This window comes from Clupea harengus, chromosome 13 (assembly GCF_900700415.2).
Source record: "Clupea harengus chromosome 13, Ch_v2.0.2, whole genome shotgun sequence".
Classification (NCBI taxonomy): Eukaryota; Metazoa; Chordata; class Actinopteri; order Clupeiformes; family Clupeidae; genus Clupea; species Clupea harengus.
The window spans coordinates 16151009-16166691 of record NC_045164.1 but is presented as its reverse complement, the minus strand read 5'-3'; the positions used below and the strand labels follow the sequence as shown (position 1 = coordinate 16166691).

The window sequence follows — 15683 nt, the reverse complement described above, 5'->3', positions numbered from 1 at the left end:
ATAATGAGTTTGAACACATACAGATAGCCTGTTGCTGTAGCCTACTCGCTGTTATATGCAAACATGTAAACTGTTTTTCTAAACAATTTAAAGGCTGTCTGTTCGTAAAGATTCAAAAAAGTTGTTTTTGTTTACTCGCCATTCTAGGTAAGTCCTCTGTTGATCCCTTACTCTGGAAAATTATCAAGCATTAAATAATCATAATCAAAACATACCATCAAAGTTAATATGAACAGCTGGTAGGATAAACAAATGACATTGATTGCTGGGGGTAGTAGGCTAACAATTTAGATGTGATGATAAAGGCTTCAAAAGTCATGGAAATGTTTGGTTTAGAAAGGCCAACTTTAAAATTGCATAAAAAGTGCTTGAATTGTACTCTTAAAAAGCTGTCCAGGCCTTGATGAAAATAGGTTTTTGAAATAAATTATACTTTTTTGTGTATATTTTTTCCCAGCATATCTACTTACATAAGACAAGTCTACTCAAGATACAATGTAAGAGTGTATAATTATTCTAATGGTACTGATACATACCAAGTTCTGTACTCCATTAATTTCTGTTGGAGGCAGGCAACAGTGACGTAGACGGATGAGGGCAAAACGAGTGAAAAGAGTTGGGAAAATTGTAATCCTATGGAAATGACATTTGCCTTTAAAACTCGTCGTCATATCGTGCCATATTTGACATTGTTGTCATTTTCTGATCTATAGAAATGGAGATGAAAATAATTATTGCAGTGCCCAGTCATCCTGTGTAATGCACGTCTACAGAGATGTTTAAAAGAAAAACAAGGCGTGGAGGGCTGTGTCAGAGATGGTTGGCGTTCCTGGTGGGTTTATTTCATTTAAAGCCTTAAACAAAAAGGCAGTTCTGATGCTTACTGAAGTTAACTGGCTAGCCCTCTTGCTATTTTCTGGTTTGACTCGTTCTCAAAAAATGCATAGATTGTATGGATATACTGTATGTGAGGAAAGTAAACAATAAAGGTTTTTTATGTACAGATCCTGTGTTCTGTGGTTGCCTGATGCCACTGGTATATTTACCATTCTCACATAGGCTCTAGAATAACGTAGGTATTCCTTATGAGGAGGTGCCAGATAAATGTGGGTGCAATTGTGCATAAATGAATACCTTCTTCACAAGGGCCACCAAGACAACATTGGTACTATCCTGACAACAGCACCAGTTGGTGATCTCACCCGATTGGACAGGCATCAACCATTACACACAATGGCAGATCAATTAAGCTGAACACATAAAGCAAACTTTATTTAGACCCCCCTGAAAGCCATCTAGCCAGCCAGCCAGCCTGACATTGCACCACCAACCCAGCCCTCCACCCCTTTCACACCGCAGACCAGGCCTGGTAGGAAGAGAGCCAGGATGGACCCATTCAAAGAGTGTCTTCTTACTGCTGTGGAGAGGTACCAGCCCCCATCTACTGATTTTCAAAAGCCTCATTCCTGCATTGAAAAGGTTGCCACCATCTTAGAAGGCAGAACTGAAATAAAGCAATTTCAGGATGGGGCTGAGAGGGAGGAGGAACTGCACCATAACAAGTCCAATTTTGTAGTCAGGTTTTGCCATGTCATGGTCTAGCGGTATGGATCTGTGCACAGCGACAAATGCTAACTTTAGAATATTATCGTATTATTATTATTGCTACTATTACTAGGCATTGTTGGCTTGAAGCACATTGAAACACACACAAAAATAGTGGGAAACATTTGCTTTTAAATGATCAATATGGGTTGATGTTAAAAGAGATGTTGATTTATGAAGCCACTGACGTGGTGACACTGCATGGTGCTGCCAAGGCACAGCACACTCTGCTTTAAAACATGTAGAGAACCTCTCCCTGCAGCAGATGGTTTATTGGGCAGCATTGGTGCTACTGGTTGTGGGAGCATCCAGCAGTGCAGCTGACTCCTCTTCTTGGGTAGGAGCGGATGCTGGGCTCTGGCTCCTGCTGGACATCCTGCTGGATGTAGTTGTGGAGGACACAGGTGGCCTTCAAGCATGCCATGAAGATCCTCCTCACCCTGTTGTTCCCTGGAAAAGGACACAGAAGGTTCCTCCGCAAGGGAAAGGCCTCCACAAAGACCGGGCATCAACAACACCAATGAGCAAAATGGAATATGTCCCCTTGTAACAGTGACAGAGGGACCCAGTATTTGAGAGAGCCTGGGTGACTACATGCTTGCCATTGATGGAGCCCATGCAGTTTGGAAAGTTCCACCACTGAAAGAAACCCATAGCAACGTCACTCCACTCCTGCTTGGTTGGAACTGACATGAAGTCATCCACCAGGCTGTCCCTAATAGCATGGCACACATCTCTCATTTTAAGTGTCAACAATAGGTTCATACATTAAACGTGAAATTAAATCTTTACAAGAAAGGCCTGTGATTGAAAAACTGGGATTTTTTTTAAATTTTCTAACAGGTTAAGAAAAACAATGAAAATTCCATTCCACACGACTGACGAACTGGGAAAAACTGATGATCATCGAGAAAAAGTAAAAAAGACGATCTATTAGTGCATTTTCTTACCACAACAAAAACCATAGGAAGCCTTTCCTATTCCAGCCCTTTAACCGGAGCTTTAACTTGCTACCCGGAAGAAATACTGTTCTGTGCTCCCTACAAATTCCTGTGAACAATCGTTTGAATATCGTAAAATATGACATGAATGCAATAAACATTACAAATCTGTTCGTTTTGAGGAGCCCCACATGTCTACCAAATTTGCGTGCGTCAAGGGGAAACTATATACCAGACAAGCCTAAATGGTGGCGCTATGGAGTGCCTTGGGCCTAGCCTCTGTCCTTGTGTGTCGGTGACAAGGACTGATGTGTCTACCAAATGTTGTGACTTTTCACCCACAGGAACCACCTTCAAAATGGCAAAGTTTTGAGAAAAAAACAAAACCTTCTGGAAACACTAGGGCCTGCACCTCCAGTATGTGCCAAATTGCATGAAACTTTAGGCATGGGAAGCATAACATAGACACACCTCTCACATGCTGATTCACATTCAGTGTTTTTATAACAGCACAGCTCTATCTATTACATGATCAACATATTAACACAACTTCAAATGTATCGAGTGAAAAAAAAATACAATGTCTGCTTCTTCTAATAGGCCATTAGGAGTTTGTTTGTTTGTTATTAAGTGCAAAATACTTCCTGACATCACTGAGTTAACAGCACTGCCAATATGCTCTGTTATGCAGTTGTAGTGAGATTAATTCACCTACGCTCTCACGTCACTGCACTCATTTAGCCCACCTGTTTAATAAGTGGTCACTGCTTGGGTGTGGCTATAAAGGCCTGGAAGTTTGCAGTGTCTTGAGATTGTGAATCGCTACCTCCTGTGCAGTGTGGCTTCCTGTTTGGGTTGTGGTCCTCTCTTCCTTTGCTGACCTCGAGAGCTCTCGTTCATTCTAGTTCCAGTGAGGACTCGCGTTCCCGCGGCAGCCAGTGTCTCCGAGGACCACGCGACCCGGCCTGGTGGAGGGCTGTCACCACACGAGTTGCTGTCTTGACTTGACTTGTTTTGGTTTGGTTTTCAAGAGTTTGTTTGCGTTTAGTGGTCAGTGTTTTCCATACTTTGCCGTGTAGCCTAAACGGCTTGTCCTTGTCATTTGTTAACGTGTTCCTCCGTTACTTATTCCTTGTGCTTGCTTTGGTTTGTCGTGCCTAACTTGTTGTTCTGTTGCTTTCTTTTCGTTATTGTGGTCCGTGTTTTATTTCAGTACCTGGGCATAGATTTGCATTTGCGTTTGTTCCCGTGTTTTGTTTGCATGTGTATGGTTTATGTGTAGTTATTTTAGTACTTCAGGTATCCTGTGCGGGGAAACTAACTTGCCTGTAGTTTCCGTGTGTTTGCCCTACAGCTGTGGTCGACTTGTGTTTCATATTTTCTTTATCCCGTTTTGTTTGTATGAGCAGGCATTGTGCTATCCTGAAGGCTTCCATGGCAATATTCCGAAGGCCCATTATTCCGACAGCCCGCTGTTCCGAAATTGTGAGCACAGCAACGTGAACCGACATGCACATCCCAATGAATCACACAATCATAAACATATGAATGCATTTATTTCATAAGCATGAACTTTAATTCATAATACTATTATACACACATGGCATTTGCATCGCAAAAATACTTTTATGATTGCCAACGCATGCATGCTTTGTCAGTGCTTGACAAGATCTGCATAATGTCCTGCGACAATCTGCCGGTGATTTCCTTTGCATGAGTGGTAGCCTACCCTATATTCAAAACCAGAGTAGGCTAAGTTAACAAATATTGCCTAGGAAAAGTTATAGGCTATGCGTGATAGCCCGGTGAGCGTCTCCGCTGCGTAAACTAAATGCTGTGTGTGTTTTGTGCCACTTAAAATATTTCTAAATTTCGCCAGGAGGACTATTTTTCGGAATATTGAGATTTCGGAATATCGGGCTTTCGGAACACTGGGCCGTCCCCATCCTGAAGGGGGGCTAGTCACCTGGTGGTGGAGTCCCGTCAGTGCATGCGCATGTTTGTTCAGTGGTTGCTGTGTCACTCTGGACACTTTTCGTTTGTTGTGCTGTGTTTGCCTTCACAAGGGTGGTGTGAACGCTGACGCACACTTCCCAGTTAGCCTGCCGCCCCTCTAAGGTAAGTTCCTGCCTACTATAGTTTGTTTCCATTTAATTCCCTTCCCTAGTGTGTTTGCCAGCCCTGAACCTCACGGTGCTGACTGTTTGAGCCCTTTTATTGACTATTTAATTTAATACTTTTTTTCTACTTCATAATTACATATCTTTACAATAAATAACATCTTTTGGAATTCACGACTCGTGTGTGTGATTCGAACCTGTTCTCAAGGGCTGATGTGCCTATAAGAACATTTAGTTTAAATATGCTCTGGGTGCAATTCCCAGGGTGGCGTAGTTGGCTACTTAGACAGGGCTGTGGAGTTCCCCCGTATAGCTCCTGTTACAAAGTCATAAACAAACATGGCACAGCACACTTTCTGAATGGCTTTAAAGGCGTACGTCAGGGTACGTCACAAGGTGAAACGAAGGAATTAGAACACACATAGAACAAATATATTGCAACAGCAACATATTCTGGCCATTTTTTTCAATACTGCCAAAATTCCTAATAAACTCCAAGTGTGAAACACAAGCTTGAAATGGATGTATTATGAATGTTGTGTGTCCAAAGCTTATAAAGCGGCCTAACATTTAAATCTTAAGTCTTAACATTTTCCACTTGCACCACAAAACATGCCTAACCCATTTGCAGAGGTATTGGCTAACAAACACAAATATTATAATTAAATTAATGCTTGTGTTTTTAGACAATATATCAGTGTCATGATTCTAAATAAAATTAAAAGAAAAAGGAGAACCTTTTGACTTGTTAATTCCTTTATGCTGAATGACTGCATACATTTACACATCTTTGCATATGACATATACATAACATGTAACCTGCAATAGTACCACAGCCACTTTTATGTGCTGTGTAAATATGCACCTGATACATTTTCTTTATTTCCATTTATGATGCTAAATTGCATGTAATACGTAATTGTCAGACATTGCCTTTACTTTACATGTGTGTGCTAAAAAAGTTGAGAGTTTTAAACATTGGAAGTATCTCATTAAGTTATTGTTTATCAACTACAAGGACACATTTTTGGCATAATGATTTTGTGCAGTTTTACCTTCAACAGTACTGAACTACCACACCCCTCTTGTGTGCCGCTGCCGCATCACCCTACATTAAAGGTGCAGTGTGTAGAGTTTGGGGGATCTTTTACCAGAAATGGAGTATAGTATTCATAATTATTATTTTAATAGTGTATAATCACCTCTAACTACGAATCGCTGTGTTTTCATTGGCTTAGAATCAGCCCTTCATATCTACAAAGGGGCAGGTCAGCTTCCACAGAGACTGCTATGTTGTGCTGCCATGTTTCTACAGTAGCTCAGAATGGACAACACTGGCTCTAGACAGGGCCTTCCATATTTTTACGTTGAAGTGGAAGGTTGAATTTGGTGGCGCCAGTTGAAAGACGAAGAAAAAGAAAGATGAGGTATCAGTGGTAGTGTGCAAGGAAGTGTGAATCTTTATCAAAGAAGTGAAAACATGAAGCAAGACAGGCAATGGCAGAAAACAAGGATAAACATTGTTGTGGTCAGATGGAAATGGCTGATGAGGGACAAATGTTTTCAGAGAGACGCCAAAGTTGCCTTTTTTCTGCTGGACAGGTCATTTATCCTACCAATCGAAATGCAATTTGTTGTTTGATAGCTTTAACTAGAATATGGCTATGGGCATAGATACCAACACAAGTAACCTTTTCCCTCATCTCAGTGTTGAAATCTAATTGGTACCCGGATTGTAGTTTTACATTTATGCTCCAAATCTAACATGTATATTTGTTATTTGGGCCCCAAAGACCCAGTGATGTTACCGAGAGCAGCCTACAGGAGATAAAAATGATTGTGAATGGCAAAATTAAGCACCCAAAATGCAAAAGAAAACCCACTACATTCATTCCTGAATCTATTCCGTTCAATTAGACCCAAGGCCTGAATCCCCCAAGAGCAGGCATGTAGGTCAGATAGGAAATCTAAAACACTTCTATCTTTGATAACCTTTCATCGTATAGTTTCAGTATTAAACTGCCCTGTAGTGTAACACAATGTTATATTACACTGCAATATATTGACTCTGTGGGTCAAGTGTTGTGTGTAGAAAGGAAAACTTGGGGCTTTTCAGTGCCACAGTAGACTGAGCTGAATAGTATACTGAAAAAGATTGTTCTTGTATACTGATAAAGCTTTAGTTGTTCACATAAATGCATAGCCTCTAAGGGTGCTGACAGTTATAATGTCAAAAGAGATCTTACACTACTTTTCCAATATGTTTCAAGGAGTTCTGCATAGAAAACACATCACACAAATGACTCAGCAGTATGAAAGATACACAAACTAAAGTTATAAGATCAATAAAAAACACATTGTCATTGGCACTGACTCTGACTTTGGGTCTGATCACAGCAAGTCATCAAGATCACAACGTATGTCCTTCTCTGAAACTAGTATGTAGGAGTAGCGTTTAGTTAGTATGTAGCAGTAGCGTGTGAAGAGCAGTGCTTTAGAGAGGCGCAGAAGAGTTCAATGTTTGATTGTTGCTGCATCTCATAATGTGAAATGTTTTTGTAGTATTTTGAAAAAGAAAAGTGTTATATGAAATTGAAAATGGCTGCCAAGCACACATTTGACTTGTTGCTTTGCAGACATGAGATAGGAGTTATGATGCTTAAGTGCTAGATTTCCGATATTGTGGTCCAATTTAAATGTGTAAACAATTATATAAATACAAATACAAATGTTCGAACTAACTTTGATTCATCAAACATATGTTATTAACAGAAATTATTTGGAAAATATATTAGTGATTTCAATTATAACTAATTTGATTCATCAAATCAGTGTTGGCTACTGTGCCTCCAGAGATCTATCATTGGTAAATGTTTTCTATGTCACAATACCCTTTACTTTTGCTCAGTATCTGTATATCGTCTATGGGAAAGTTCTGTACCTATTACTCAAACAGAACGATACCAGTTGTGTCCAGATCAGTCTAATGCCTATGCATAATTGTTTCTATCCTCTGTTGAAGTGCACACCATGCATTTTATTTGACATTACTATGCAAGGAACCCTAATGGCATGTTTCCTCACCCTCCAAATCAAATGAAAACAGCTGAGTATAAGACAAAAGATATTGAGAATGGTTTGTTTGACACAGCATAGTGTTGTCCAGCATTCCGTCATTCTTTTTTGCACCATCAACAATGGCAGTGCTTTTGTGGGAGGCCGGCACAATGGGGAAACAATTCTCTGGAACACACCAGGCGGGCGGCGGGCATGCCCTGACCGGGGGAAGGTTTTTAGCTATTTCGCCCGTGGTTTGAGCGGGGCAGCCTTCAGACTAACATGAAACAGCAGAGGGTGAGCACCCTAGTTTTCACACACTAAAGGTGCTGAAGAGAGTGAGCGCACCTCGGCCCCACACTAGTGGAGAGGAGAAGAGTAGACCAGTTGCACAGCAGCAGGGCAACATGTTTAAAACCAGCTACTTGCGTGAGGTCCGCAAGGAAAAGTATGAGCGTTCGGATGTTTTTGAGGAAGTAAGCAGCCCGGACGCCAGCTACACCTCCACAGGTCCCACAGCCGCTCAAGGATGGGAAAGCTTACAGGAGCTGAACAGCCGCTTCGCCCGTTACATCAACCGGGCTCGGGTGCTGGAGCAGCGCAATGCCATCTTTCGCAAGCAGCTGGAGACGCTGCAGCGGATGGAGGAGGCGTCTGGCCTGGAGGAGGCGTTCAGTGAGCAGATCAATCTGAACCGCCAGCGCATCCGGGAGCTCTACTCGGATCGGGCCAAGCTGGAGCGAGAGCTGAAGGATGCAGAGCGTATGCTAGATGAGTTCACCAACAGGTGAGAGGATGCCGTCGGAGCAGACAGACAGACAGACAGAGGGACCATTTAGAGACCCTCACCTTTTCCACCATGGTCCTTGAGCCTAGATTTAGACTAACGCACTTGGGTTAGTCAAAAGTACATTATGAATAAAACTTTGTATTGTTATTTTTATGCTTATGGTATTAATTCTTAAGATCAATTGATCATCAAACTAGTGATTGTTGTCATGTTTAAACATCAAAAGCATGACCTCGGTTTAGATCCGATCTGTTGACTAATGACATGACACCTGTAGCATGATGAGCACACATCACCGGGATGAACACAGTAAAATGACAGTTATGTTTTTCACAGGTATAGAAATGAATGTGACTATCAAGAACAGCTGCGAGGCACACTGGGACAACTTAATAAGGTACCATACTAACATATGAATGGCTGTTGTGATGCAAACCTGTCATTTCATAACTATCCTGAAAGAAAACTGTGAAACAGGAAAACAGGGTCCTTCGAACAGGTGAATGTCTTCAATGTAACACTTATCTTTCCCTTAACCAGTTGGAGATTACTATGAGCAAAGCATATTATATAAAATTGCAACCAAGAAAGAACTGGTTAGTTATGGATTTATATTTCTCTCACACTGCAGGAAGCTGACAATGCCCTACTTAGAAACCTTGAGTACCAGATCCAATCTCAGTTCCTCCAAGATGACTTTAACTCCACCAAAGATAGACACAAAAAGGTAAAGTACACTCTCCCCCCGGAAATCATTACGGATCTTGAGCCTTCTGAGTCCTCCTGAACAACAAGTTCACAGACTGGTGTCCTTGAAATACTTGGTTTGGTAATTTGCACTGCATATTTAGTGATAGTATAAAGTCATGGAATATAAGTTCCACTTCAATGTAGCATTAACAGGCTGCCACACCATGAGTTAGGGCGCATGGTGTGCTTGAAGCACATATAGCACCAGTGTTTTGGAGTCCAATCATTTGGGACTATTTGAATATGAATACTGTGAATATTTTTAATATATATATAATATATATATATTTCATTCACCATAAAGAGCACCGAAGGACATAAAATACTTGTTTTTTCAATATTCTATTATCATACCCAAAATACTGTGCAGTGCAACAGAATATACTGAACATAAACCATTGATTGCATTATTGATGGTGGATGCACAGAGATATGTGTTTTTCTGCATTAGTAAACATCGGGCTCAGATGGAAATATTTCCAAGGCTTTAATGAAGTGCTGGCGCCCTTCAGATTAGTAGTTCAGATCAGTATGTCCAGTTTGAATGGCAACATCCATTCTAATTGAGCCCTGGACCAGTGTGGATGGGCATGGTTATATGCCAGTGAAATGAAGGCAATACAAGGTGTTACACATGTTTGGGACGGCGCATGGGGACTGTTTATGGTTAAGCAACACATTACTCCAACTTTTTATCTTCTAGAATCTGGCAGAAATCCAGACTTACGTGAACATTCTGCAACAAATCAACCAGACAACTCCTCTTTTGCCTAATATGTCAGTTGGGATATCAGAGGTATGTTGACTTTGTTTACTTCAGTCAAAATGGTGACAGGTAAATTAGAATAAGAGTTTGATATGTGTCCACTGCAATTTCACTTGTATCTTTGCCACGATGCAGAGTTACATCTACAGTAGAGACGGAACAGATTTTGCTTTTAAGTAGGTCCGGTGTATTCCACATACTCCTGACAACAACAGTATATTGTGACACTATATTGTAACAGTAGTGTAATTTATAGTGTAAATTATCTATCCAATTTAAATGAATGAACTAATTTGTACACTCTACACTGTTAGCACCATATGCATATTTGTATTCCAGGTACTCTATATTGCATAGTTTTAGTATTGCATAGTGTCGGTTTCATATTTTTCAATTTGTTTGTAGATTTCTTCCCCTGATGGCTCACACAAGTGGGCTCCCACGTGTATGCTACTAGATCTATCTGTTTGACATTATCCGTAGGAACAGGAGAAACTCCTCGCTCAGCGGCGCGTTCCAGCCCTGCAGAGTCAGCTGGAAGAGTATAAGAGCGCCCTCTGCCAGCTGAAAGCACAGAAACAAAGACTGCAGACCGAGGTGGGTGATTCTAGACACATGCTTGGCAACTAGTGGTCTATTTATATTCATTGTGGTCATCTGTACCGCTGTAGTATTCCACACTGTGCGTACACTTTCTTGCCTCCTCTGTCTCTTAGACTGCTGTGTTGGAGCAAGCCATCAAAGGCACACAGGAGAGCTATGATGATGAGATTCAGCTGTACAATGAGCAGATTGAGACACTGAGGAAGGAGATCGAGGAGGCCGAACGCACCCTGGAGAAGTACACCAATGAATGCAGGCACCTGGCAATGTATCAATCCTCCCTAGATAATGAGCTGGAGAGATATAAAAGGATCATTGAAAACGAGGACAACAGGTCAGTGTCACATGTCCTAAACATGCGTATATTTTCAGGAAATGTCCAGTTTGTCCAGCCTTAGGATGTTATTGTACAGGTACTGTACTGCACATATGAAACCATTTTCACCACATGGTGGCAATATTTCTTCACCATACCTTAATCCTTTCACTTCCATTATGCAAAGCTTGAATTAGTAAATGTATTAATATTTTGTGATTTATACAATTTGTCGAATTCACTAAATTACATTCACTGAAATGATATAAAGTGTATTGGATTTTTCTAAAAGGACGTTGTATTCAGAACACTATACTATTCTTGAGAATTACAATGGTAAAGACATGAAGTACCAAATGACCAAAATGTCAGTATAAATAGTTATAGTTATATGAAATAATGATTATTATGAGATGAAACTTCTGCTTTTTCTGTCAGTCTGGGTGGAGAGCGATACATTGACATAGATCGATTAATACCTTCTTGATGTGCTTCATGTCACTCTCCCACAGGTTAAATTCAGCTATAATTGGAACTCCGATTACGTTGTTCACAACTAATTTCAGACACATTCACAACTCCACGGTACCCAGGGGAGGGAAAGGTGAGAAATGGAACAGGGATGATGCAATATACCTGTGGCTCACTGCTAACCAAGTGAAAGGGAAATCACCAAACAGGGTGATCAACTAACAGTCTTCAGTATTCCCACTCAGTCATACTGGTTTTCTGTGCTGTGAAGCAAAAGAGAAAAAAAGTCATGCACCTTATTTTTTCCATTACAGAAAAATACAGTGACACCAGCCATTATCTTCAAGATTACTGTCTTTGTCAAACTGCTTTATTACTATTAGAAGTTACATTCCGTGAGAAAAGACATTATTCTAAAACTGCTTTTGGAATTTTGGAACTTTGACTGCTAACTCAATATACTGTTCTCTTACAGACATCACTCAGGCCATACAGGATATCACCAGTGTGAAATCTCGTCAGAAAAATCTGGCAAAGAAGGTGAACAAAAAGAGAGAAATCACCCCAAGAGATGTGATGGATAGTGGTCATGAGGAGAGGGTGTCTGGGGTTGATCATCTGGAGGATGACAGGCACGGCATGGAGGTGGAGGAGGGGGACGTGAGGCGGGAGGATGCGCCCCTTCTCTCTGGGGTTGTCCGTGAAGATGTTCCAGATGGTGCTCAGATCAGTAAGGCATTTGACACACTGTGTAACATCGTCCGAGACCGCATAAGGAAATACAAGAAGCCTGAGCCTATGGCTGACTTTTACACTAAAGGCCGCTATGTTCTGGTCACTGGTGACTCAAGCTACCTTGACCCCTGCTTCTTCACATCTTCTCCTTCTGGGGGTCATGTCTTTGTGACCATTTGGGATGGAATGATGCCTCCTTATGACCCTTATGCCACACCCTCAAAACCATTTCCCATCCCAAGCCCTGCCCCTGCCCCTGCCCCTGCCCCTGCCCCTGCCCCTCGGCCTCGCTCTCCCTCTTCCCCCTCAGATGACCCGCAGGGCAACAAAGGAAAGGGAGAGAGAGAAGGGGACAACAAGGGCAACGCCAAAGAGGGAGGAAATGGCGGGAAAGGGAATCAGAAATCAAAGAACGGAGACCCCTTTCCAAAAGCCAAGGACCCTGGACCCACCTCTCCCAATGCAAACCAAGGACCCACCCCTGCCCCTACCACACCCAAGAATCCCAGTGCAGGGCAGCCAGGGCAGCCAGGGCAGCCAGGACAGCCAGGTCAGCCAGGGCCCCGTAATGGTAGGAACATGGATGACATCAATTCCCGCAGGGGGCCACCACCCATGCCTTTCCCCAGAAGCAGCATCCCCCCCGACTCGATGAGTTATGAAAAGGTGGAGGTGGTAGAGTCTGTAGAGAAGCTGTCACCTGACAACAAAGTCAAGGGCTATGAAGAAACAGCCATGGTTGTAGAGACCATGATTGAAAAGACCAGCAAAAAGAAACATGGCGACCGAACCTGAAATGATGAAAAATAACAGTCTACAACAACACCCTAACAAACAATGCCACATTCCAGTGCTCCTGCCTCATCACTGCAAGTGAAGTGAAGAATATTCTTCATCATGTTCCTGCTGGGTCTTACAGTGCAACTTACCTCTCTCAGCCAATTAGTCTGGCCTTTACTGTCTGAAAACTTGGGGATCATTTTTTTTTAAGGCCATGCCCTCCCCCTTAAAATCATAAATGAAATAGAATCTGAATGTTCCCCATTTCTAATTTGAGTAATGCTGCTGCCCTCATAAATATACCCTCATACAATACTCCTCACAAGTTCTGTCTGAAAAGTCTGGTACACAAAATACCTGAGTTATTTGCCAGCACAGCTCTGCTGTGTGTTGTTTTCAAAATAAAATCTGAAACCTCTCAAGTCCATGTATCTGGTTGTTCTGTCTCTGACTATATGCACAAATATAGGATAGGATGGAATACAGACAAGGGTTATACTTAATATTAAGTATTCATATTATAATGTAATTAAGAAATGATTATGTATTTCTCATATAAGTTTCCATGGTCATAACAGCATCACTAAATGAAGGTGTTTTAAATGAAGCAGTCGCCAGAGGTTCCTGGTCCAGATTTCATAAGAGTACCTGATTTGGAGAGGTGAAAACATCTATGGTGATCTATTCTTGTAGAAACCCACTGCCTAGTCAGACACACTGCTCAAATGGTGGTCTCTGCAATTGATTTCTGTAATTCTGTTTTGCATGCTATCATTTGTTAGTAGTCAGGAATGTCTTTTCTCAACTACTCAATCTGATTCATGAACAGTGTGGCTTGTGTCTACATCATGCATGAGATTGGTGTTACAGGCAAGGAAAACAGAATAGTCCCTTTCAAGTTGTGATTTGCAAAAGATTTACGTGAGACTCATTTCAATGACCTCATGGAAATACGTCTATAATATCTTTACCTAAATATTACTGGAGTGAAGTCTCCTTATTCAGTCCAGTACTCTAAGAAAACATTTAGTAGATTTATTATTAGATAGACCAGTGGAAATTATCCCACAGTCTTTGCCTTTTATATATAAACAGACACAAACATATTGTCACGAAAGTATAACACAAAGAACTATCAATGCTCTGTTTGCGAGATATTAAACTTTAAGTAGAATGACAGAAATGATCATTTACACAAACTGTACAAGAGCTGTCTTTTCAGAGGAAACGGATTAAGGTGGAGAAGAAAGAACATAATATAGTAGATACGTATATTCTATTTATATACATTTTTGTAAAGTGTAATAAAAACAATACAGAAAACAAGGCATATTTATTTTCTTTTATAGATGCCTTACAGTTATTATGATCTGGATACAAGGAATACTTAACAAAAGACAGGGAGAAGCAGCCACAGAAAAGGAAAGATACAGAAGACGAGAAGAAGAGGAGAGGGAAGGACAGGAGAAAGAAGTGTGAGAGAGAGAAGTGTGAGAGGCAGGGCATCATGCAGTTGTCTAATTTTTACTCAGCAGGCTTTTCAGGCTTCTCTCCAAGGCTTCATCTAATTCCTCTTCCAATTCCTCTTTTTTAGACATGGCCAGTTTGGATTGGTAGTCGCGCACTATCTGGTCAATGTAAGGTGCACTTTGGGTTCCATGGATCATGAGGGTCCACTCTTGCAAAGTTCCTGTCTGTGGTACTTCACCCTGGAAGAGAACCTCCAGCTGCCAGGTACCACGGGGGTCTTCTCCCCAGGAGTGAGAGGTCATGAAGGGCCACTTGTCATAGCCCACCTTAGCATCATCATCTCGAGGTCGGCGGCTCAGAAGGATAGATTTGGTTCCCATAGGAGAAGTCATGTTCAAATTAAGGTCACCACGGCGGCTGGCATTAACAGTTACCACGGCCTGCACATGCTCAAGGTATCGCACATAGTTCTCCTTCCCTTGGCAGGCATCGGTGGTAATGGTTAGGACTAGCTTGTCTTCAGATGGAACTTTACTGCAACAAGAAGAAGCAGTAGAATGTCAACTTCAGAAAACCAAAGAAATTGAAAATAATGAGTACATCATTTAAACAATAACAAAACATTTGAAATAATCGTCAAAATAATCTGTTCTTGATTGATGGGCATAGTAATTGATATTGAAATCACTGTATGTGAACTACGACGAATGTATTTCCTTAGTGTGGATTGGGTAGTGATATCCTTATAATCAAAGCTTTGAACGGTCTGATTTGAAACCTCAAAGACTCAATGATCCCCTATTGTCTATGACCAGGCCTTATTCTATTCTAAGAGTGACAAAAAACGAAATAATATTCCTACTAGAACATGGCGAGTGGACACCCTCTTGAACACTTCCATTGTATGATTATGAATGGTGCTTGAGGATCTGGCATTCATTGTGGAGCATCTGGTGGAGAGGAGCATCTTTGCTATTGCTGTTTGTTCTGTGTCTGTCCTGCTTGTCATAGAGAGATACATAGTCCTAGGCTGCCAGGAGCCTCCCGTATGTCATGCCGAGCAACCTTTATTTCCTCTCCTCCCTTGAGGTATATGGAAGAAACAACATGTCATTCTGATTTTTATTTGAACTGCTCTCTTTTTTCTCCCTAGATTTGTATTGCTGAGAAAGCCCATACACTTAAAACCCTACAGTTTCTCTGTGTACTGCTCTGCATCCCAACACACCTTGTTTTTTTTTTACCATGGCCCTATTTTCCCATCTTTTTAGATTCACAT

At 41.4% G+C, this 15683-nt stretch overlaps 2 protein-coding genes across 2 annotated transcripts in view; one reads left to right on the top strand and one right to left on the bottom strand.

Annotated features, from left to right (window-relative positions):
* Nucleotides 1-7921: 7921 nt before the first annotated feature.
* Nucleotides 7922-13985, top strand: LOC105892724 (filensin). The gene is made up of 8 exons (XM_031578771.2): nucleotides 7922-8510; nucleotides 8850-8910; nucleotides 9145-9240; nucleotides 9967-10059; nucleotides 10513-10626; nucleotides 10746-10966; nucleotides 11461-11552; nucleotides 11895-13985. Exons 1-8 carry the CDS (start codon nucleotides 8131-8133, stop codon nucleotides 12947-12949), a joined length of 2112 nt encoding a protein of 703 aa, XP_031434631.1. The 5' UTR covers nucleotides 7922-8130; the 3' UTR covers nucleotides 12950-13985.
* Nucleotides 13986-14262: 277 nt separating this feature from the next.
* pcsk2 (proprotein convertase subtilisin/kexin type 2) overlaps nucleotides 14263-15683 on the bottom strand; it is a 38942-nt gene continuing 37521 nt past the window's right edge. Inside the window, exon 12 of the mRNA XM_012819033.3 lies at nucleotides 14263-14938. Coding sequence (XP_012674487.1) covers nucleotides 14452-14938 — 487 coding nt within the window. The 3' untranslated portion in view covers nucleotides 14263-14451. The remainder of the gene's footprint in view (nucleotides 14939-15683) is intronic.